Source organism: Salvelinus sp. IW2-2015, linkage group LG1 (assembly GCF_002910315.2).
Source record: "Salvelinus sp. IW2-2015 linkage group LG1, ASM291031v2, whole genome shotgun sequence".
Taxonomy (NCBI): domain Eukaryota; kingdom Metazoa; phylum Chordata; class Actinopteri; order Salmoniformes; family Salmonidae; genus Salvelinus; species Salvelinus sp. IW2-2015.
The window spans coordinates 7,638,273-7,662,228 of NC_036838.1; the positions used below are offsets into that span (position 1 = coordinate 7,638,273).

The 23,956-nt window shown below is 45.8% G+C and overlaps 1 protein-coding gene and 1 non-coding gene across 2 annotated transcripts in view; both read left to right on the forward strand.

Moving 5' to 3' along the window:
• LOC111958686 (ubiquitin carboxyl-terminal hydrolase 34) overlaps nucleotides 1-23,956 on the forward strand; it is a 73,059-nt gene that overhangs the window by 3,184 nt on the left and 45,919 nt on the right. The window contains 21 exon segments of the mRNA XM_070448668.1: nucleotides 2,477-2,564; nucleotides 3,738-4,320; nucleotides 4,644-4,694; nucleotides 9,878-10,027; nucleotides 10,376-10,443; nucleotides 11,790-11,982; nucleotides 12,277-12,338; nucleotides 12,449-12,530; nucleotides 12,651-12,743; nucleotides 13,028-13,153; nucleotides 13,692-13,821; nucleotides 14,164-14,294; nucleotides 14,628-15,316; nucleotides 16,259-16,473; nucleotides 17,060-17,175; nucleotides 19,730-19,857; nucleotides 20,022-20,111; nucleotides 20,696-20,791; nucleotides 21,265-21,347; nucleotides 22,142-22,296; nucleotides 22,641-22,754. Coding sequence (XP_070304769.1) covers nucleotides 2,477-2,564; nucleotides 3,738-4,320; nucleotides 4,644-4,694; nucleotides 9,878-10,027; nucleotides 10,376-10,443; nucleotides 11,790-11,982; nucleotides 12,277-12,338; nucleotides 12,449-12,530; nucleotides 12,651-12,743; nucleotides 13,028-13,153; nucleotides 13,692-13,821; nucleotides 14,164-14,294; nucleotides 14,628-15,316; nucleotides 16,259-16,473; nucleotides 17,060-17,175; nucleotides 19,730-19,857; nucleotides 20,022-20,111; nucleotides 20,696-20,791; nucleotides 21,265-21,347; nucleotides 22,142-22,296; nucleotides 22,641-22,754 — 3,443 coding nt within the window.
• LOC112081177 (small nucleolar RNA SNORA70) lies at nucleotides 20,956-21,089 on the forward strand. Its single transcript, XR_002896368.1, has one exon. It is a non-coding gene; the product is annotated as a small nucleolar RNA SNORA70 (small nucleolar RNA).

Here is a 23,956-nt window from a genome sequence, read left to right on the forward strand (position 1 = left end):
GCTTTGCTGTCAGAACAATGGCTGGGATTTCCAGATCCTCTTATCTGGGAATGATCGCAATGTTTTTGGTCCAGGCCACCGAACACAATGTCATGGATTGTTTTATGAAGGGAGCTGGGAATTTTGGCAAAGTCCAGTCCAAGATAAAATATATATTTTTTTAAAAGGTGGTTTAAAAAGGGAATTAAGGCAGACACACACAGTTAGGTCAGGGTCAGGGCAAGGTGAACTTTAGAACGCTGTTTTGTTGTTCATCTCAGGAACAGACCCACTTACCTAGACACAAGTTCCACTTTGTTTTCTGGTTCTCTTGGTAGTGTTTTGGCACAACTCCAATTGTCACAGTGGTTATTATTAGGCCCTATTCATGATAAGAATGTGACATTTGGGCCTAGGTCAGTCAGGTATGGAAATTGTTGATAGGAATGGGTCTCTTGTCACAAAGTTTGAATGTAGGCTGCACGTTTTTTAAATGACACTTCTCCCTCCAACATAATGTGCAATACTCATCGTATAGTTGATTTCATTAGCAATTTATCTTAAGTCCAACTTTTAATTGGCAGTGAAGAAAGAGAGGTAGCAGTAACACTTAAAGTATTCCAAAACAACCACAGGTGCTCTCGTCGAGGAATAGTACTAGAAAAGCCAAATAAAAAATGATAACACAAATATGTCCGTAGTGGCATAAAAGAAAATCTAGCTTAAAGCACTCGTGTGGGTTTGTAAGTTAAAAAGCCTTTAATATGTGGGCTAAGTCATTTTGTGTATCGGCTAACGCTTTCATCACGGTGTCCTTTTGCTTTTCTTGTTGGTAGTCTTGGCATGTAGGTCAATGTGAGGCGGCAATATGGTCAGTTTTGTCTTTTTGTTCTGAGAGCAGAAAATAGGGTGCTGGTACAACAACAAAGATCTGTGGTTGAGGGGTGGGTGCAAACGCAGCCTTCCCAGAGTCCCACATATTTCATTTACACCATCGACTTTGTGAAAGACACAAGTGCTTTGGGGTTGCTGAATAATATAGGCAATGCCGCACTTTCCACAGAAAAGTTAGAGCTGAACTTTTGACACAGCAATAACCTTCCATTGGACACACCTTGCCCCACACGTTGCTTACATTTTGTTTTGAGACTGTGTGTGTGTGTATGCTTGTGTGTCACCAAAAGGGATGTGCATGGTTATACGAATATCCTAAAGGACGTTAGTATTAGAGTACTTGGGTGTATTCATTTTTGCAGCAAGAAAATGTATAGGCCTATTTTAAAATACAGGCATTTTCTAAATTAAAATATCCATGTGACATTGTTACAAATAAGTTCCGTGACATTTCAAATGATTAATTGAATAAAATCAACTTTTCAATTATGTTGTGACGTGCCCCATGTCATTCGTCTACACCTAGATTTAAATGTGTCCACAGTGTGTCCGAAATCCCCTTTCCCGCGCTTTATTCAAATGCCATTATGCATTCTAAAAACTGTGGAATAGGAAACATATGATAACACAGCAACAACTGATGGCAGTAGCTAACTAGTGTAGCAAACTAGCCAGCTAACTAGTGTAGCAAACTAGCCAGCTAACCGAGGTGCCCCTCACATTTTCTGGAGACTTGTGGGAGGAGTGCTTTCTGACAACATCGCCCACTCTATGCGATTTCGGTAGCCTGTTTACATCCGGACTTAGGAGAAATCTAAACACAATGCATCCCTGACCAACTCCTGAAGTGGTCAGTCAGATCTGAACACAATCAGACCACAAAGTGACTTTTCAATGCGATCTTCGTGTTCTGATAGCAGTAGTCACATGTAAGTGCCAAGTGTAGACACAACCTCTGCCTGTCTGCTCCCTACCACCTCACCAGCATCTCCAAGCAGCAATAGAGCGCCAGCCTCAATTTCGCGCAACAGTGCTCAGGTTAAAAACGTACGTTTATTTCAAATATCCAGATACAGACAAAAATGTATGATACTATTCAAATAATGAAATGAATTCTACCCTCATCCCTAGTCACCGACACATAATACAGTAGCTGACTTTAGCCTGTAGTTGGAATGCCTGTTGGTGTGGAGTACCTGTCAGTTGTCGGTAATGGGGAGCCTTGCCTGTCCCCGTGCTAATGTGGTGCCGAGGCACGTTTCTCACCAGAGACTTCCATGGGTCAGTCTCCCATCCAGAGTAGAGGATCATCTCTGTTCTCCTGTTGACCAAAGGACCGTTCGCATTGCGCCTCCCAGATATATATTTTATGATGTAGCAAAGTGTCTGTCAAACACTGTAATCTTCAACTGTCTTTGATAATGCCTAAAATATTTGAATTGCAATTTCAGCTTCCATTGTGTGCTATTTTCTAGCTCGTGGCCACCATATAGCCTAGTAGCCTTTGAACAAGCAGTGTGGGTCAAGGGTCATGTCCCACACTTGCCTTTTCCATGTACATTGAACTGTACTCACCACCTTGTCTGCTCTCTCTCCCCTCCAGTATCGGATGCAGACAGCACTGAGGGCCTACAGCTGAAGAAGGAGCATGCTTTACGAGTCTTCAGCTACATCAGCTCATGGACCCAGAGGTCAGTCTCCCGCTCTCCTCTGTTCCCCGCATTCATTATTCTTCCGTGGATTCGTCCCAAATGGAGCCCTATTTAGTGCACTACTTTTGACCAGGTGCACTTCTTTTGACCACTATGTAGTGGAACGGGTTTCATTTGGAACGTAGACCATTATTAATTCATATTTAAAAGGGGAAGATGTACGCTCCTGGATAGCTCTAGGTCTATCTGAAGTCATTATCAGCCATGAATTCATCGTTTATTACTTGCGCTAACGGCTAACCAATGTGTTTTAGGTGTAGCTTAGCATGTAGGCTAGCTATGGTCACTAGAGGACAAGTGGGTCATAAATAATAGGTTTTTCGGCTCGCTTAGTGGTGGTTGTTATTGTTGTTTAACAACTTTGTGTTTTTCGTGCCTGCACGGAGAAGAGCCTTGAGGAATTTTTGACCTTTCATAGTTGTTCTACCACTCCCTGTGAGATCAGGCAAAAGTGCTTGACTGATCAGGGAAAGTTGATTCTAGTTTTGCATTCTTCTCTTTGTGTTTCTGATTAGTGGGATCCTTCATGTGTGTTAATTGGTTGCTGTCTTATCAAAATACATGGTGGGGGGGAAGAATGTCTAAAATAGGATGGTCAGTAATATAGTCACAGCCGTTTTACATAATGTTATTGTCACAAGAACCCGAATTCATGAGAACAAACAGAGCTCAAAATAGATCCAAGGGCTGCATTAAATTAAATCCTCCACAACAATGCATATTCTGTGTATTTGTTCATACAGCTAAAGCCCACTTGCATGTCTTATTCAGAAAGCGAGAGAACTGAATATTTTCTGTTGCAAGTACCTTAAACTAGGCTTCTCTTGCTATGTTATTTGAATATATGGGGAGTAAAGTATGTTTCTATGCTTTATTCGCTTCAATGCAAGTTTGATTGAATTGAGCCAATAGAGGAGTCTCTAAAGATGGCTGGTTGTTGAGGCCAACACAGGCAGAAGCTACAGTTGACTGTTGTGTGGACCGTGCATTGCCTTTTTATGGTTCCCAAACGTTTTGGTTCCTCGACCATCCAAATGGAATGAGTCAGCCTCGAACTGCGACCCCAGTAGGAGTTGACTGCGACTCACTGGTGGGTCTTTGTGATTCGCAGTTCACTCAATCCCTCTCGCCACTCCTCCTTCCCCTCCACAGGCAATGTCTATGCTGCTTCAAGGAGTACAAGCACCTGGAGGTGTTCAACCAGCTGGTCTATGCCCTCATCAACCTGGTCATCGCTCAGGTCACCAGCCTGAGAGACCGCCTCTGTAGCGCCACCAGCCAACGGGGCGTCACCGACGACGAGGCCGCAGGTGGCGAGGAGGGGCCAGGGACAGAATGGCGTGGGGAGGGAGGGGGTGGAATAACTGGAGCAGGGCCACACCCCCAGCAACCGCCCACATCGCCTGTTGAGGACGAGCCGCTGAACGTGGAGAGGGACTCGGCAGAGGAGGACGGCACCGGGGACGCACCGGAGCAGAACCAGAATAACAACAACCAGAACCCAGTCCAGGGGACGAGCCAGGCCCAGCAGGAGGCCCCCAAGCCAGGGGGTAGTGGTATTGGGGCGTCCGAGGCTGTAGCTAGCAGCAGTACGGACTGCCAGGCCCACGAGGACATGTTTGACTCGTGGAGCACCGAGGACCGGGAGAAGCTGCTGCTCTGCGCCGCCAAGATCTTCCAGATTCAGTTTCCCCTGTATACGGCTTACAAACACAACACCCACCCCACCATAGAGGTAATGGAATGACACACCCTGATACAACACAATACATAATCAAACCCCACTGTAGAGGTAATAGAATAACATGTTTCCCCCGACACAACACCCATCCCACCAAAGCAGTAATGTTATAATATGTGCCGCACACTGCACCATAGAGGTAAAAGCGTAACATGGACCCATACACACAACTCAATTATGGATTCAGTATATCAGCATTTATCTCCATGGTGTACTTAATACTTGACAATGACATTGGTGTCCTCCTGTTCTAAAATGTTCGAACATTTCTCAGTATACAATATACTCGTCATACTTTCTTTGTTTCCTTTTTCCAGGACATCTCTGCTCATGAAAGCAATATCCTCGGCTCCTTCTGCGACATGAACGTAAGGACTCCTCCGCCCTCTCTTTGTTTTTACGACTCCACTGTTTCGTCCAAAAACACAATACTCGATCCGCCGGAATGTCGCTTTGTGTCGGGTCCAACTGTTTACGGCAACATCTACGTCTCTCAAATGGCACCCTATTCCCTTTTTGGAGTGCACTACTTTTGACCCGGGCCCGTATGGCTCTGGTCAAAAGTACTGCACTGTATAGGGAATAGGGTGCCATTTGGTATGCATCCTACGTCATCCAGTCCTTTGAAGCAAAGGCCCATGTCTTAATGTGTGGTCTGCCTGTTTGACCAATCTCCTCCTAGTCTCCTCTCCTCTTTCCTGTGGTCATGTTACTCATATCAGTGATTCATGACATCTTGGGTCTATTTATATTTTATTGGGAAGCTGCTTGAAAAGTGGCATGCCCAGGGCCCAACAGCTGTGTCCCATTTAGGACTGGGAGAGTAGGGAGGCAGGACTCTGAACACTCTTCCCTGGTTGTTGTAATGGGTTTTCACTCGAGGAGGTTTGGTGTAGATTTGGTTAACAATAGGTCCTAGAACAGTTCTCCCTCAGGGGTCCAATTACAAATGTTTCCTTTAGGACCAGGGGAGACAGAGGGAGAAGGCTCTCTAAACATGTACAGTACCAGTCCCTCTTGTGGCTTTTCAGGCCAACATACACATGAGGTGTGAAATGTGTCTGCAGTGTAGTTTGGGTTTTTATTAAATTGAGGCTCATTTCCACCTCCAAGTGCTGTCGATCTTTCCCCAGAGTACAATAATCGGTTTCGGGCTAATTTAATAACTCTCCAGCTTATACCTTTCCACCGTATTAAACATTTATGTGCTTTTAATGGATATTTTTAGTGGACAAAGTTCATACCCTGCATCAGACCGGAGTTCAGATAGTATTCTGTGCTTAATTGACCTTGCCTAGCTGGAATAAAACCAATGGAATACTCAAATCAAGTTGTATTTGTCACATGCGCCGAATACAACAATGTAGACTTTACAGTGAAATGCTTACTTACAAGCCCTTAACCAACAATGCAGTTTTAAAGTATTTACTCAAATAAACTGAAGTTTAAAAAATTATAGAAAAATAACAAATAATTAAAGTGACACAATAAAATAACAGGCTATAAACATGGGGTACGGGTACAGAGTCAATGTGCGGCAAAACAAGTTATTTGAGGTAATATGTACCGTACCAGTCAAAAGTTTGGACACACCTACTCATTCCAGGGTTTTTCTTTATTTTTTACTATTTTCTATTTTCTAAATAGTAAAAAATAAAGAAAAACCCTGGAAAAGACATCAACACTATGAAATAACACACATCGAATCATGTTGTAAACAAATCAAAATATATTTGAGATTCTTCAAGGTAGCCCTTTGCATTGATGACAGCTTTGCCCACTCTTGGCATTCTCTCAACCAGCTTCATGAGGAATGCTTTTCTAGAAGGAGTACCCACATATGCTGAGCACTTGTTGGCTGCTTTTCCTTCAATCTGCAGTCCAACTCTTCCCAAACCATCTCAATTGGGTAGAGGTCGTGTGATTGTGGAGGCCAGGTCATCTGATGCAGCACTCCATCCCTCTCCCTCTTGGTCAAATAGCCCTTACACAGCCTGGAGGTGTGTTCGGTCATTGTCCTGTTGAAAAACAAATGTTAGTCCCACTAAGCCCAAACCAGATGGGATGGCGTATCGCTGCAGAATGCTGTGGTAGCCATGCATCGCCTGATATAGAGGTCCTGAATGGCTGGAAGCGTGGTCCCAGTGATGAACTGGGCCGTACGCACTACCCTCTGTAGTGTCTTGCGGTCGGAGTCCGAGCAGTTGCCGTACCAGGCGGTGACGCAACCAGGCAGGATGCTCTCGATGGTGCAGTTGTAGAACTTTTTGAGGATCTGAGCACTCATGACAAGTTTTTTTTTCAGTCTCCTGAGGGGGAATAGGTGTTTTCATGCCATCTTCACGACTGTCTTGGTGTGTTTTACCATGTTAGTTTTTTGGTGATGTGGACACCAAGGAACTTGAAGCTCTCAACCTGCTCCACTGCAGCCCCGTCAATGAGAATGGGGGCATGCTTGGCCCTCCTTTTCCTGTAGTCCACGATCATCTCCTATATCTTGATCACATTGAGGGAGAGGTTGTTATCCTGGCACCACACTGCCACGTCTCTGACCTCCTCCCTATAGATTCTCATCGTTGTTGGTGATCAGGCCTACCACTTGTGTTGTCGGCAAACTTGATGGGTTTGGAGTCATGCTTGACCATGCAGTCATGGGTGAACAGGGAGTACAGGAGGGGACTGAACACGCATCCCTGAGGGGCCCCTGTATTGAGGATCAGCGTGACAGATATGTTGTTACCTACCCATACCACCTGGGGGTGGCACGTCAGGAAGTCCAGGATCCAGTTGCAGTGGGAGGTGTTTAGTCCCAGGGTCCTTAGCTTAGTGATGAGCTTTGTGGCCACTATGGATTTGAATGCTGAGGTGTTGTCAATGAATAGCATTCTCACGTAGGTGTTCCTTTTGTCCAGGTGGGCAAGGGCAGTGGGGAGTGCAATAGAGATTGCGTCATCTGTGGATCTGTTGCGGCGGTATGCAATTTGAAGTGGGTCTAGGGTTTCTGGGATAATGGTGTTGGATATGAGCCATGACCCACCTTTTAAGCACTGCAGACGTGAGTGATGCAGGTTGGTATTCATTTAGGCAGGTTACCTTGGTGTTCTTGGGCACAGGGACTATGGTGGTCTGCTTGAAACATGTTGATATTACAGACTCAGACAGGGAGAGGTTGAAAATGTCATTGAAGACACTTGCCAGTTGGTCAGCGCATGCTTTGAGTACACATCCTGGTAATCCGTCTGGCTCTGCAGCCTTGTGAATGTTGATCTCTTTAAAGGTCTCACTCACATCGGCTACGCAGAGCGTGATCACACATTTGTTTGGAATAGCTGGTGCTCTCAATCATGCTTCAGTGTTGCTTGCCTTGAAGCGTGCATAGAAGTAATTTACCTGGTCTGATAGGCTCGTGTCACTGGGCAGCTTTTGTAGTCCGTAAGAGTTTGCAAGCCCTGCCACATCTGACGAGCGCCGGCGCCAGTGTAGTAGGATTCAATCTTAGTCCTGTATTGACGCATTGCCTGTTTGATGGTTCGTCGGAGGGCATAGCGAGATTTTTTATAAGCGTCCGGGTAAGTCCCACTCCTTGAAAGCAGCAGCTCTACCCTTAAGCTCAGTGTTGCCTGTAATGTTGCCTGTAATCCATGGCTTTTGGTTGGAGTATGTACGTACGGCCACTGTGGGAATGACATCATCGATGCTCTTATTGATGAAGCTCCCTACTCATTTGGCACACCAGGCAGGCTAAAGCAAATGCTCAAAGATTTCATATAAAATCAGCAAAAAAAGAAACGTCATCTCACTGTCAACTGCGTTTATTTTCAGCAAACCTAACATGTGTAAATATTTATATGAACATAACAAGATTCAGCAACTGAGACATAAACTGAAGAACTTCCACAGACATGTGACTAACAGAAATTGAATAATGTGTCCCTGAACAAAGGGGGTGTCAAAATCAAAAGTAACAGTCAGTATCTGGTGTGGCCACCAGCTGCATTAAGTACTGCAGTGCATCTCCTCCTCATGGACTGCACCAGATTTGACAGTTCTTGCTGAGAGATGTTACCCAACTCTTCCACCAAGGCACCTGTAAGTTCCCGGACATTTCTGGGCAGAATGGCCCTAGCCCTCACCCTCTGATCCAACAGGTCCCAGACATGCTCAATGGGATTGAGATCTAGGCTCTTCACTGGCCATGGCAGAACACTGATATTCCTGTCTTGCAGGAAATCACGCACAGAACGAGCAGTATGGCTAGTGGCATTGTCATGCTGGAGGGTCATGTCATGATGAGCCTGCAGGAAGGGTACCACATGAGGGAGGAGGATGTCTTCCCTGTAACGCACAGCGTTGAGATTGCCTGCAATGACAACAAGCTCAGTCCGATGATGCTGTGACACATCGCCACAGACCATGACGGACCCTCCACCTCCAAACCGATTCCACTCCAGAGTACAGGCCTCGGTGTAACGCTCATTCCTTCAACAATAAACGTGAATCCGACCATCACCCCTGGTGAGACAAAACTGCGACTCGTCAGTGAAGAGCACTTTTTSCCAGTCCTGTCTGGTCCAGCGATGGTGGGTTTGTGCCCATAGGCGACGTTGTTTCCGGTGATGTCTGGTGAGGACCTGCCTTACAACATGCCTACAATCCCTCAGTTCAGCTTATTGCGGACAGTCTAAGCACTGATGGATGGATTGTGCATTCCTGGTGTAACTCGGGCAGTTGTTGTTGCCGTCTTGTACCTGTCCCGCAGGTGTGATGTTCGGATGTACCGATCCTATGCTGGTGTTGTTACACGTGGTCTGCCACTGCGAGGACGATCAGCTGTCCGTCCTGTCTCCCTGTAGCGCTGTCTTAGGCGTCTCACAGTACGGACATTGCAATTTATATCCCTGGCCACATCTGCAGTCCTCATGCCTCCTTGCAGCATGCCTAAGGCACGTTCACGCAGATGAGCAGGGACCCTGGACATCTTTCTTTTGGTGTTTTTCAGAGTCAGTAGAAAGGCCTCTTTAGTGTCCTAAGTTTTCATAACTGTGCCTTAATCTCCTGTAAGCTGTTAGTGTCTTAACGACCGTTCCACAGGTGCATGTTCATGAATTGTTTATGGTTCATTGAACAAGCATGGGAAACAGTGTTTAAAGCCTTTACAATGAAGATCTGTGAAGGTATTTGGATTTTTACAAATTATCTTTGAAAGACAGGGTCCTGAAAAAGGGATGTTTCTTTTTTTGCTGAGTTCACTATGAATCCAGCTCTGGTCTTCATAGTATAGTCTGCAAAAAAGTCATCATCTCTTCTCCTACATCTGAGATGGTGTGAAAGAACTAGAGAAGTGAAAGCAAATTCCCAGTATACATCCATCCACCGTATTGCCCTCACCTATAGTTCTTATAAACCAAAAGGAGATGAGGGTATGAAACCATTGAGTTGCACCAATCATGCTAGTCTCTTCCACTATGATGTGTGTTATGAAGCCAAAGTTAATTTTCCATATCCGTGTGGACAATAAAGTTGTGTTGACCTTGTTTTTCCCTGTGACCAGGATGTGGAGGTCCCCTTGCACTTGCTGCGCTACGTGTGCCTGTTCTGTGGCAAGCACGGTCTGTCGCTCATGAAGGACTGCTTTGAGTCAGGCACGCCAGAGAGCCTGCCCTTCCCCATCGCCCACGCCTTCATCACCATCGTCTCCAATGTGAGTAGGAGTTGATCCAGCCACCCAACACTGCAACCCAGCCCAACCGCTCATAATTTATATATGTTTATATATCCACTCAATCCTGGATGCATTTACCACTACCTCCAGATGCTGTTTCAGCTCCATCTCCAGAGCCACATGTATGCAGATGTTCTTGATGCAGTTTCTATGTTATAGCACAGCTGTTTCGTTTGTGAATGCTCTCTCCGTCAGTAATCGCAGTGAATAATCAGTTGTCAGCCAGCTCTGTTGAAGTGGCATCTGTTTTTAGGTTTTCCACTGCTTCTCACACATCTCAAGGGATGTCAGTCTGATTCCAAATCCGTTTGTTCTCTCCACACACAGATCCGAATATGGTTGCACATTCCCGCCGTCATGCAGCACATCATACCGTTCCGCACGTATGTAATACGGTAAGTTCACACTCTCCATATCAATGAAACTCCGTGGCGAAGTCTCTGTATTGACTTCAGAGTGAGGATAATTAAGTCTTCATTCACTAGTGCCTCGAAATCCCTAATTAGGCATGTATCAATACAGATTGAATCGCCAATCATTTATTGAATAAAATGGTTGTTAGTCATGACGTTTTCCCCATATCAAATACAGCTCTCAACAATATGGCATCCCGTACTGCTGTTTAGTGCTTTTTTTTCCTGCAGTCATTCTCAGAGGATAAGAAAATGGGGCAGAGAGAGGGGAGTTGCTGTTGCAGTCGGAGCTCCTCTCGTCAGAAATGGCCCAAGGGGCTGTTTGAAATGCATATTGTATTCGGATACACAGTGCTGTGTTGTTCGACTCGCCCACCACTTTCCAACACACAATCAAACGCACTTGATAGAGATTCTCCCCTGAATATTGGATGTAGTATTAGGGAGGACGTTATGCAAAAAGGGTAATCCAGCATATTGGCAGTCGATCAGCATAAATCGAGGTTGAATTTAGTGGATGCTCTTACGAAGCATATTTTTGTTGTATTTGAGTTGAATTTCTAAAATTCAATCAGATACTTGACTGTATATATTTTTTCCTGGGTGGAAAGCAATTTCAGCTGAGAGCCCTCAGTCGGTGTAGTGTGCTTCACTCTTGCCGTGCCACCAACTGGTGTTGCTAGGAAGAGCTTCCCTCGCCATGGTAACAGTGGCCAATGCTCCAGTCAGCATCTCCTCACATGACCTTGGAGCAGCCAGACAGCTCGCAGGCCTCGCCGCACCTCTGTCATGTGACCTGGGTGGGCTGGATTAACTGGTCCTGATGTCCAAATGGAACATTCCTTACTCATTTTGGTCCTTTGTCTAAGAAGAAAGATGAAATGTGACTTCTTGGCTCCAGTGCCATTCCACCTTACAGCGTATCAATCCATCCTCCTGAATTGAGCAGAATGTTTGTTTTCTCAGAAGTTATTAAAAAGATACATACTGTATCTTATTGATCGCAGAGACCGTAGATTCTCATTGAAGCCAACTATTGTCATGGTTTTTCTCAGTAGCTTATCAAAGTGCTTCTCATCTGAGTGTTTCAGCCAGCCTCGATAGATGCCACACACTTAGTCCTTACTGTTTAGTTTGTCCAGTCATTATGTCCAACCTGTCTACCGTGTCTTCTCCAGAAACACACTTGAGAGAACCGGACCAAGAGACTTTAACTTTAAAATTAATCACAACAAATAAATATATTTCCTAACAAAGGGACTTCCTGGTTTAAATAAAGTTTTATCTCAATTCACAAATAACTTCTTTCCAAATGTGTCCCTCCCCAGGTACCTGTGCAAGCTGTCGGACCAGGAGCTGCGTCAGAGCGCGGCACGCAACATGGCCGACCTGATGTGGAGCACGGTGAAGGAGCCGCTGGACAGCGCACTGTGCTTCGACAAGGAGAGTCTGGACCTGGCCTTCAAGTACTTCATGTCCCCCACGCTCACCATGAGGCTGGCCGGCCTCAGCCAAATCACGGTGAGACTCACACGTGCACCCAGAGACGCGCACGCCCACTCTCACACACTGCTGTGTTGCTTGCTCTTTGGGAGTCTCGGCCCGGGTTACTGTGAAGCACATTGTGACAGATGTTTTGTTTTTGACACAGAGACACTTTGACTTGTATACTTTACTAAAGCTCCACTAGGACTTTCAGTTTACTGTAACTGAGACTTTTACTCTAGGGTCAATGACTCGATAATGGGATGAAGTACACCGGTGTGTGCATGCATACATAATTCATGAAATGTTTATTCTCGTTTTCTCCCACAGAATCAGCTCCACACCTTCAACGACGTCTGTAATAATGAGTCTCTGGTGTCCGACACCGAAACGTAAGTCAATTGAGTTGATTTTACAATGAAACGCAAGTCAATTGATTTGAGTTAGCAATGCATCACGGACCGTTAAAGCTGCGTACCTCAACCTCAAACTGTCCCCCCAGGTCAATAGCAAAGGAACTAGCTGACTGGCTAATCAACAACAATGTGGTGGAGCATATATTTGGACCAAATTTGCATATTGAGGTGAGTTTTCCCATTCCAAGTCGTTATTACAGTAAGTCAATACATTTTTGTGGGTAATCTGTGTTTGAACTACCCTGTTAATGAGGAGGTTGTCTTTGTGCCTCTTTGTTGTCGTTCCAGATAATTAAACAGTGCCAAGTGATCCTGAACTTCCTTGCCGCAGAGGGCAGGCTCAGCACCCAGCATGTGGACTGCATCTGGGCCGCAGCTCAGGTAACTAGGCCCTAAACACCAGGGCCCAGAAAGCATATAGAAAGCGTCTCAGAGTAGAAATGCTGATTTTAGGATAACTTTTGCCTCTTCAATCAAGTTGAGGGACCTGGTCTTAGAGCAGCGCTCATACTCTGAATTTGTATGCATATGTTACACTTTTCTTTACTATATTCTACCAAATAGTTTTTGCTATCATTTCATTTAATTGAAATCCAAAGTTGTCTTTTGTGTCATTTTTCACTGATGTTCTCCTTGACCCTGTCTCTCTATCTATTATTATGTAGCTGAAGCACTGTAGCCGTTACATCCACGACCTGTTCCCCTCGCTCATCAAGAACCTGGACCCGGTGCCGCTGCGCCACGTCCTCAACCTGGTGTCCGGCCTGCACCCCAGCGCACACACCGAACAGGTACCCACACACGCCACACATCATGAGCGCCCAATGGAACATGAGGACTACGAATTACCTAGGTCCGGGACGATGCCAGTATCGCGATTCTCTTAGGTATTGTGGCAAGGAAACACAACACAAAGGTAATATAACTTCTTTAGAAACCGAGTGTCATCTGGAGTCTGAGTGATTGATTTTCCAAGCTATAGCACACCCTATTTTACATAAAGCAGATTTTTAAAGGACCAAAGAGTTTGGTCTGCTTTGTGTTTTGCATTTTTGCCATGGAAAAAAATATTACGAGACTGGTATCATCCTGGGCCTGTTATTACCTCAGATTAGAGTTAATTTTGGCCATGGCAAGGAGTGGACAATCAAATGTTCAGTGTGATTTAATCTAGATATCACCAGATTACTTTAGGGCGCTTTATAGTCACATACACCCAGCCTTAACTAACAGAGCTGCTCTTTGTGTTGGTCACCTGCCCACCATAAATATCCTATAATTGTGATTCTGTATGTAATTCTATGCTGCCCACCCACCCTCCCTCCTCAGACCCTGTACCTGGCCTCCATGCTGATCAAGGCTCTGTGGAACAACGCCCTGTCCGCTAAGGCCCAGCTCTCCAAGCAGAGCTCCTTCGCCTCGCTGCTCAACACCAACGTCCCCATGGGCAACAAGAAAGGTACGATTGTTGTGTTTGTCTGTGTGTATTTCAAGGGGATATATGTTCTTTATCTTTGTGGTAGACAACTCCGGTGCTGTGGAGTTGCAGTGGTATGCTGGTTTTTGGTCCAGTCCAGCACTAATCAAGGTGATGAAGGTGTTGAATCAGGTGTTTTAGTGCTGGGATGGAACAAAAGGCTTGAACACCCTTTAAAACCTAAAAACCAGGGTTTACCACTTGCTTATATACATAGGATCTTAAACATCTCTGCTGTTTATATAGACTACGTTATGAATTCTGAAGTGTTTTGTGAGATGCGGTATCTGATGCTTTAAGCCTCTGCTTCTCGTCTCTACCCAGGCTCCCCAGCGGCCAGCCCGGACAGCAGTGACAACAGCGACACCCACCACAGCGGCGGTAGCGACATGGAGATGGACGAGCAGATGATGGGCAGCAGCAAGCGGGGCCAGCAGAGACTCTCTGACACAGAGGTTACCAGCACTCTAGTACCCTTTTCGCACTCTCTAGCTGGAGAAACAAGTGATGCACTTTCTCAATACATTTAATAGGAATTGCTGTTAGTAGCGAACTGTTAATTTCCAGCACTGTTCAGCAATCCATGCCTTGTTTTTTTTGTTTGCCTAGCCACTGTCTCCAACTGTTAACTTTTTAGCATTTTTATCAAACAGCAAATCCAAGTCATTATCCCCGATATTAGCATTTTTCTGGTTTCATGTAAAAATAAAAAAATAAAAAACTTGTGGTTCTGCTGTATGGCTGGTTTACCTGGAACTGATTCGGTCTCCTCTCTCCTCCCCGTCCAGGAGTCGATGCAGGGCAGCTCGGACGAGACGGCCAACAGCATGGAGGAGGGCAGCAGTGGGCCGGGCAGCAGCAGTGGCCACAGCGAGGGCTCCAGCAACGAGGCGGGCTCCAGCCGTGCCAGCCAGTCGGCGGGAAGCCCCGGCAGCGAGCTGCACTCTGACGACATGGCCGACAGCGAGATCCTCAAGGAGGAAGAGGATGAGGAGGAAGATGACGAAGATGAGGACGAAGATGATGATGACGATGAAGAGGACGAAGAGGGGAACAACCGGGGTGTAGCGGCCGAGGGCAGCCCGCAGAAGGAACCCCGGGACCAGCCGGAGGTCAGGAAGCGGAAAGCAGGCGAGGCGCTGATGGAGGAGCAGGGCGACAGAGCCGAAAGAGGAGGGGCAGGAGACGGACCAAAACCCAAAGGTTTGCCCTTTAACCCCGAGGCAGCCGTCGGCATGGTAACGGCTACGACGTCGATGGAGGGCCACATGAGGATGCTGGACGCCTGCTCGGCCCGGCCTGAGGGGCCCGAACAACAACACTCAGAGATGGGAGGCCCCTCATCCCAAATGGCCCCTGGACCCCAGGAGCAGACCTGCCTGCCCTGCCCCGGGGACTTCCTGGGGGACGCCATGGGCAACGAGCTGTTCAACTGCCGACACTTCATCGGGCCCCATCACCACCACCACCATGAAGGGTAAGACTGTTACCATCTCTTTGCTTTCTTTACTCTAATCTGTGTCTTCTCTGTATCTCCTCTTTCACAGTGTTCTATGTTTGGCAAATTTGCCTAGGGAGATGAGGTTCTTTTTAAGGCTTCTATCCAACTACAGACCCCAACTAAGACAAACTGTCCATGGCCGATTGTACAGGTTGAATCAGGACCATCTACGAGCATTTATGTCGGCGTCCAAATGAGTCGTGACACCATCCATAGACGGTTGAGATGGCTATAGTTGCATAGATGTGTAGAAGTGTCCAGTCAATATTTTCTACATTTGTCATGAGAAACTAGACATACACTGAGTGTAGAAAACAATAGGAACACTTTCCTAATATTGAGTTTCACTCCCTTTTGCCCTCAGAACAGCCTCAATTCGTCGGGGCATGGACTCTACAAGGTGTCGAAAGCGTTCCACGGGGATGCTGGCCCATGTTGACTCCAATGCTTCCCACAGTTGTTTCAAGTTGACTGGATGTCCTTTGGGTGGTGGACCATTGATGCACATGGGCAACTGTTGAGCGTGAAAAACCCAGCAGCGTTGCAGTTCTTGACACACTCAACATGGTGCGCCTAGCACCTACCATACCCCATTCAAAGGCTCTTAAATGTTTTGTCTTGCACATTAACCCTCTGAATGGCACATACACAATCCATGTCTCAATTGTCTCTAGGCTTCAAAATCCTTCTTTAACACGTCTCCTCCCTTTCATTTACACCGATTTGAAGTGGATTTAACAAGTGACATCAGTAATTGATCATAGTTTTCACCCGGATTCACCTGGTCAGTCTGTCATGGAAAGAGAACTGTTTGGTTCACTCAGTGTAAATGTAACACTGTTCCTTGCGACATGAATCTTGTGCTTATTTAAGTGACGAAAACATGCATCGCCCTTCTAACGTTGAATCATCCACCAGGCACATGGTGGACGACATGCTGAGCGCAGACGACGTGTCCTGCAGCAGCTCCCAGATCAGCGCCAAGTCGGAGAAGAACATGGCCGACTTTGACGGTGAGGAGTCTGGCTGTGAGGAGGAGCTGGTGCAGATCAACTCGCACGCCGAGCTCAGCTCCCACTTGCAGCAGCACCTGCCCAACCTGGCCTCTATCTACCACGAGCACATGGTGCAAGGTAGGCTGCACTGCACGGTGCACCTAAGGTTGTGAATTTACTTAAATTTACCCCAAATTCCCAAGTTTCCCAGAAATCGTGGTTGGAAAATTCACGGAATACCGCACTCACGGAACGGTTTACCCACTCATTGCACACCGATAACAGGCCTCCGTTTACAGCAGCAAGAATCATGTAGTTCTGGTTCTACTAATCATCTGGATGGGTCAATCCAGTCAAATCTTTCACCATCAGTTAATCCCGTGTAGCTCAGTTGGTAGAGCATGGTGCTTGCAACGCCAGGGTTGTGGGTTCGATTCCCGCGGTGGACCAGTATGAAAATGTATGCACTCACTACTGTAAATCGCGCTGGATGTGTCTGCTAAAGGTCTGCTAAAGGACAAAATAAAACAACTTCTACCTGTGAACGTGACAGTACGACGTTCCATATGGCTGCGTTCTTATTGTCATTCTTAGTGTCACTCGATTTCAGTTGTTATCCTTGCAACGTTTTAGCATGACATTTTAGCAGTTCAGTAAATATGTACTGAACCTTTTTTGTTATGGCTCTCTTTTTCACCAGCGGCTATGTTTTATTCCTCTGCAGGGCCGCAGGTCCACAAGCACCAGTACTCTGGCCACGCCGTGACTGACATCAACCTGGACAACGTGTGCAAGAAGGGCAACACGCTGCTTTGGGACCTTGTGCAGGATGAGGACGCGGTATGAACCATGACACTGGATTACACCGTGTTCTAAGAAAGCGACCTTTTTGCTGAGTGATAGCATGTAGCATGCTAGTAGTCAGACAGCCTTGAAGCCGAGCGGCATAGACGCGGAGTTTGAGTTCCCATAAAACAAGCGACACATTTTGTTGTCTAAATGTTTGTTCACTGAATACAAAAAACAGTTTATGCTTTTCCATCCTATTTTTAATCTGAAACTTTGCATACACACATCTAAATTGCGCCTAAACTGTGATTAGTATATTATGGCCTTTATCTTGCATTTCAAAGATGATGGATCCCCCCAAAAATATGCATATTTTTGGGGGTTTGTATTATCTTTTACCAGATCTAATGTGTTATATTCTCCTACATTAATTTCACATTTCCACAAACTTCAAAGTGTTTCCTTTCAAATGGTACCAAGAATATGCATATCCTTGCTTCAGGTCCTGAGCTACAGGCAGTTAGATTTGGGTATGTCATTTTAGGCGAGGGGGGGGGGGGGTCCGATCCCTAATTAACTCTGTTGATGGTTTTGGCACGTAAGGTCTATGATAACTAGCAAATGTGCCCACTCTGGTCTTAGCACGTGGGCTATAGCCAACATGGATACAATGCGAGAATTTTAATTTGTTTATTGGCAGCCAGTCACCGATCATCATGTCACCAGCATACAAATGAAGACCCCTGATATTTATTGGGAAGGAGCATCAAGCTCATTACAGTGAACTTTCACCACTCTGTGAAGTTCATCATAAATGATTTCATCTGGAGCTTAATAAACTGCATGACAAGACCACACACAGCATCGCATGACTGCCAATATATCTCAACATCATGGTTATTCTATAAAAAATTGTGCAATATGCACTGCAATTTGTTGCATATTCTAATCAGCGACTAAAAAAAGTATCTACCCTTGTCTAGCGTATTTAGTTTTTGTTGACATTTAGGGAATTTACCGACAATTTAACAGTTTGCATCAAGCCTGTCATGAGTTTAAATTTTTTTTTATCCAACGGGTACTTTATGAGCTTAAAAATGGTTGGATGGAAACCTGTTTACTGTGTTTGAAACAAGCTTTGTCAGCTACTAAATACTCAACGTATTAGGAAAGTGCATCACTTCTTCCTTCAGGTTTCAAGGAACAGCTCATTTATTATTAAAGTTAGTAATCGCCATTAGTTCAAATTTTATTCGTCACATACACATGGTTAGCAGATGTTAATGCGAGTGTAGTGAAATGCGTGTGCTTCTAGTTCTGACCATGCAGTAATATCTAACAAGTAATCTAACAATTTCACAACAACTACCTTATACACACAAGTGTAAAGGAATGAATAAGAATATGTACATAAAAATATATATGGATGAGCGATGGCCGAACGGCATAGGCAAGATGCAGTGGATGGTATAGAGTACAGTATATACATATGAAATGAGTAGTGTAGGGTATGTAAACATATATAAGGTGGCATAGTTTAAAGTGACACATTTATTACATCCAATTTTTTATTATTAAATTGGCTAGAGATTGAGTCAGTATGTTGGCAGCAGCCACTCAATGTTAGTGATGGCTGTTTAACAGTCTGATGGCCTTGAGATAGAAGCAGTTTTTCAGTCTCTCGGTCCCTGCTTTGATGCACCTGTACTGACCTCGCCTTCTGGATGATAGCGGGGTGAACAGGCAGTGGCTCGGGTGGTTGTTGTCCTTGATGATCTTTTTGGCCTTCCTGTGACATCGGGTTGTGTAGGTGTCCTGGAGAGCAGGTAGTTTGCCCCCGGTGATGCGTTGTGCAGACTTCACTACCCTCTGGAGAGCCTTATGGTTATGGGTGGAGCAGTTGCCGTACCAGGCGGTGATACAGCCCGACAGGATTCTCTTGATTGTGCGTCTGTAAAAGTTTGAGTGTTTTTGGTGACGAGACAAATTTCTTCAGCCTCCTGAGGTGACGGAGGTGAGTGCTACGGGGCGATAGTCGTTAGCTCAGTTACCTTAGCTTTCTTGGGAACTGGAACAATGGTGGCCCTCTTGAAGCATGTGGGAACAGCAGACTGGGATAAGGATTGATTGAATATGTCCGTAAACACACCAGCCTGCTGGTCTGCGCATGCTGTGAGGACGCTCCTAGGGATGCCGTCTGGGCCGGCAGCCTTACGAGGGTTAACACGTTTAAATGCTTTACTCACGTTGGCTGCGGTGAAGGAGAGCCCGCAGGTTTCGGGAGCGGGGCGTGTCGTTGGCACTGTATTGTCCTCAAAGCGAGCAAAGAAGTTGTTTAATTTGTCTGGGAGCAGGACATCGTGGTCCGCGACGGGGCTAGTTTTCTTTTTGTAGTCCGTGATTGACTGTCGACCCTGCCACATACCTCTCGTGTCTGAGCCGTTGAATTGCGACTCTACTTTGTCTCTATACTGACGCTTAGCTTGTTTGATTGCCTTGCGGAGGGAATAGCTACACTGTATTCAGTCTGTTTAGGATCTCCGTGATGTTCTGAAGTCTGAAAAAGATGCGAGTGACATTACTCTGTTCTTCCCTGTTCCATCAGATCCACCTGTCGGAGGGCCTGATCAACGAGGCGGAGAAGCTGCTTTGCTCTCTGGTGTGCTGGTTCACCGACCGCCAGATCCGCATGCGCTTCATCGAGGGCTGCCTGGAGAACCTAGCCCACCACAGGTGTGTGTGTGTGTGTGTACGCGTGCATATATGAGCGCGTATGTCTGTGTGAACAACGTAGCTCTCAAGTTAATTGACGTCAAATTATTTTGTAATAAGATCCCTTCGTTGGCTAGCTATTATATGAAACTTGTTTTGTGACGCCATGCTTTTCTCTCTCTCAGATCCGTGGTCGTCTCTCTGCGCCTCCTTCCCAAACTTTTCGGCACTTTTCAGCAGTTCGGCTCCAGCTACGACACCCACTGGATCACCATGTAAGCATCGCACCGTCCACATGATTAGAACAGACAAATGTTGTCCATTACATGGCATCACAGAATAACATTGACAATGCAACAGCTTTGCACATATTGCAAAAACGATATGTAAATTCACTTTGGAGTGCCAGAGTGCGGTCAGGGCGTTTGTAAATTCGGAGCGTTTCACTCTCGACGCGTTCAGAGTGCACACTGGACGTCCGGCCGAGGAGTAGGGTTGATCCGAGCGTTCTCACACGGCAGTCACGCTAACTGGCTAAAGTTGGCTAACTTACTAGCTACTTCCAGACGCAAATGAGAGAACACCTCACTCTGACCATTTTCCTCACCCTAGCAGAGCTGGTTAGGCTGTTTTCATGTTATCCAGAGCGTTGGTAACTGTAGCTGTGCTGCTGGCAACAATTCAATTATTTTTGGGGGGCCGAAGTTTACTGACACCGGTCACATTCAACGGCTGTTGCGCATTCTTAAATTCATCAATTATTCTGCGCTCTGGCACACTCTGAAAAAAGTGCTCTGAAATCGGAGGAGGTAGTGAATTTACAAACGCACCCTTTGATGTCCTGTGTCATGTCTTTCAGGTGGGCGGAGAAGGAGCTGCACATGATGAAGCTGTTCTTTGAGAACCTGCTGCACTACATCCATGAAGTCCGAGAGCAGAGGCACAAGTTTGCCCTGTGAGTAACCCACTCATTCTCTCCACTACAGTACCCCCCCCCCTCCCCCCCCATTGACATTATTGACTTTGCCTTGTAACTATACAACGGCAACAGTTTTATTACTGTGGAATATGGACAACATATTTGGTAGCACAGCATGTATTGTAGGTATACCGATGTAACCACAGCTTATTAAGCTGCCCAGTCTCGCTGCAGTGCGGTTCTGGTGTGCAATGGCTGCAGACAGTGACTCTGTGGTTGTGTATGTGGCCAGCTGGGAGGTGCTGGCTGCTTTTAAGGGACCGCTGAGACAAAATGACACACAAATGTTTTGTCCTGATAGAACTACAGAGGGTGTAGCTAGTCTTTTGATCTCCTTATTTGAAATGTGAAACGCATTGAAATGGTCTTTTTATAGTGATTGTTGCAATTCAAAAGTAAACGGAATAGTTCATTATGAATTATGTTCTTTGATTACTATGCGATCACAGGTATGGCCACAGTGCAGAAGTCCAAGTACGCTTGCAGTTCCTGACCTGTGTCTTCTCCACACTTGGCTCCCCAGACCACTTCAGTAAGTCAACACGGTCGCGTTCATTAGGCACCAAATGGAACAAAACAGACTGAAACTGAACAACCTAATAAGAAGTCCAATAAGAAACTCATTCCAACTTTCCGTTACATTACCCAGTCTTCACATACAACTCAACAGAAACATTCCCTATCATTGTCTGCGTCTGTGCCTCTATGGCTGGCTGGCTGGCTGCACCCTGGGGGTGGAATTGGCCCTAGAGAAGTGAAACTTGATGAGCCTCTCTCTCTCCTACAACAGAGACGTCTTTGTCCTCTGGAGTCTCTAGAGAGGGGTGACCGGATCTACCTAGCTAGCTAACTCACTCTGTTCATAGCCGTGTGTGTGACTTTTGTGTATGCCTGTTTGTGTGTGAGCATGTGCATGTGTGCGTTTGCAGACTTTTGTCTCTGTTTGAAGAGGAGCTAATGTTTGGGATTTAGAGGTAGACTGGGGGACTCCCTGCCCCGGTGGCTCCCGACCAGGATGTACAGACTGCAATTCTCCGTGATACAAAATAAATAACGTAACGTGATAGTGCAGCCAATTTTCTCTGGCAACCATTTGTATTGTGTTTACGTGAATGCGGTGTACGTGTTTATCTGGTTGTGTGTCCATTGTGGATCCCGTGTGGGAGTGATACCCTCATCTTCCCCTTTACAGTCTGAAGTGTGTGTTTGTGTACCAACAGTCAGACACCAGTTAAGCTCCTCAGCAGTGAATATGTGTGTGTGTGTATATAGCAGCGGGGTATTTGTACATGAACACACACTCTAGCAGCCCCTCCTCTCCCTCAGGACTGAGTCTAGAGCAGGTGGACATCCTGTGGCACTGCCTGGTGGAGGACGGAGAGTGTTACGACGACGCGCTCCACTGGTTCCTCAACCAGGTCCGCAGCAAAGACCAGCATGCCATGGGCATGGAGACCTACAAACACCTCTTCCTGGAAAAGGTACGACCGGACTGGACCATCTGGTCTCCGTGGGGAGGGGTGTCTATGACAAGGGTCTTTCCAGCATGGTCTGTTGATAGATAGGGAATCTCAGCAACAACTAAAAAAAACTCCACAAATTGATATCTAGAATCTGTAAAACAAATAAATATAGAAAAACAACTTAACTTGTAAAAAGTCTCAAAGTTGGGAAGTCATTGTGAAAGGTAATTGAAAAGTGATTGAGTAGCCGGGGGATACAAATTGGTAAAGTTGCCCAAATCGTTGAAAAGCCTTGCCCTTAAAGTCACAAAAGTTTACCATTGTAATACCTTTTGCCCTTAATACCTCATGTGTTTCCTCAGATGCCCCAGCTGAAGCCGGAGACCATCAGCATGACAGGCCTCAACCTCTTCCAGCATCTCTGTAACCTGGCCCGTCTAGCTACCAGCGCCTATGACAGTGGCTCCAACTGCGAGGTACACACACACTTCAAATATTTGAATTCACAAATCACATTACAGAGAAGGATTCAAGCATCCAACACACACACCAGACTAAGACACACACACATAGGGACACACACACCCGCAAGGAAGAAGCCACTGCTCCAAAACTGCCATATTCAAGCCAGACTATGGTTTGCAACTGCACATGAGGACGAAGATCGTACTTTTTGGAGAAATGTCCTCTGGTCTGATGAAACAAAAATATAACTGTTTGGCCATAATAACCATTGTTATGTTTGGCGGAGAAAGGGGGAGGCTTGCAAGCCGAAGAACACCATCCCAACCGTGAAGCACGGTGGTGGCAGCCATCATGTTGTGGGGGTGCTTTGCTGCCGGAGGGACTGGTGCACTTCACAAAATAGATGGCATCATGAGGAATGGAAATAATGTGGATATATTGAAGCAACATCTCACGACATCAGTCAGGAAGTTAAAGCTTGGTCGTAAATGGGTTTTCCAAATGTACAATGACCACAAGCATACTTCCAAAGTCAAGGTATTGGAGTGGCCATCACAAAGCCCTGACCTCAATCCCATAGAATATTTGTGGGCAGAACTGAAAAAGCATGTGCGAGCAAGGTGGTCTACAAACCTGACCCAGTTACACCAGCTCTGTCAGGAGGAATGGGACAAAATTCTCCTAACTTATTGTGGGAAGGCTACCCAAAACGTTTGACCCAAAGGCAATGCTACAAAATATTTATTGAGTGTTTGTAAACTTCTGACCCACTGGGAATGTGATGAAAGAAATAAAAGATGAAATAAATCATTCTCTTTACTATTATTCTGACATTTCACATTCTTAAATTGAAGTGCTGATCCTAACTGACCTAAGACAGGGAATGTTTCCTAGGATTAAATGTCAGGAATTGTGAAAAAGGTGTATGTAAACTTCTGACTTCAACTGTAGGCCTAAAAATATATTATATTTTTAGTTGCTTGCCTGTTTTGCATCTTATTTTGGCATTAATACATGTCATCAATTTGCATTTGGTACCTTGGGTTTAGTTTTAGCACCAACTCACAAAACCCCCGTTTCTCTACTGTGTAAATTGGGGCCATGTCTTAACAGCTGCCGTTACAATTTACATCTGTAATCTCCTTCCATCTTCTTGATTCTTTGCAATATGGAGTGCCGCGGGCAAAAGCCTCTTGCAACATCTGAGCTGGTG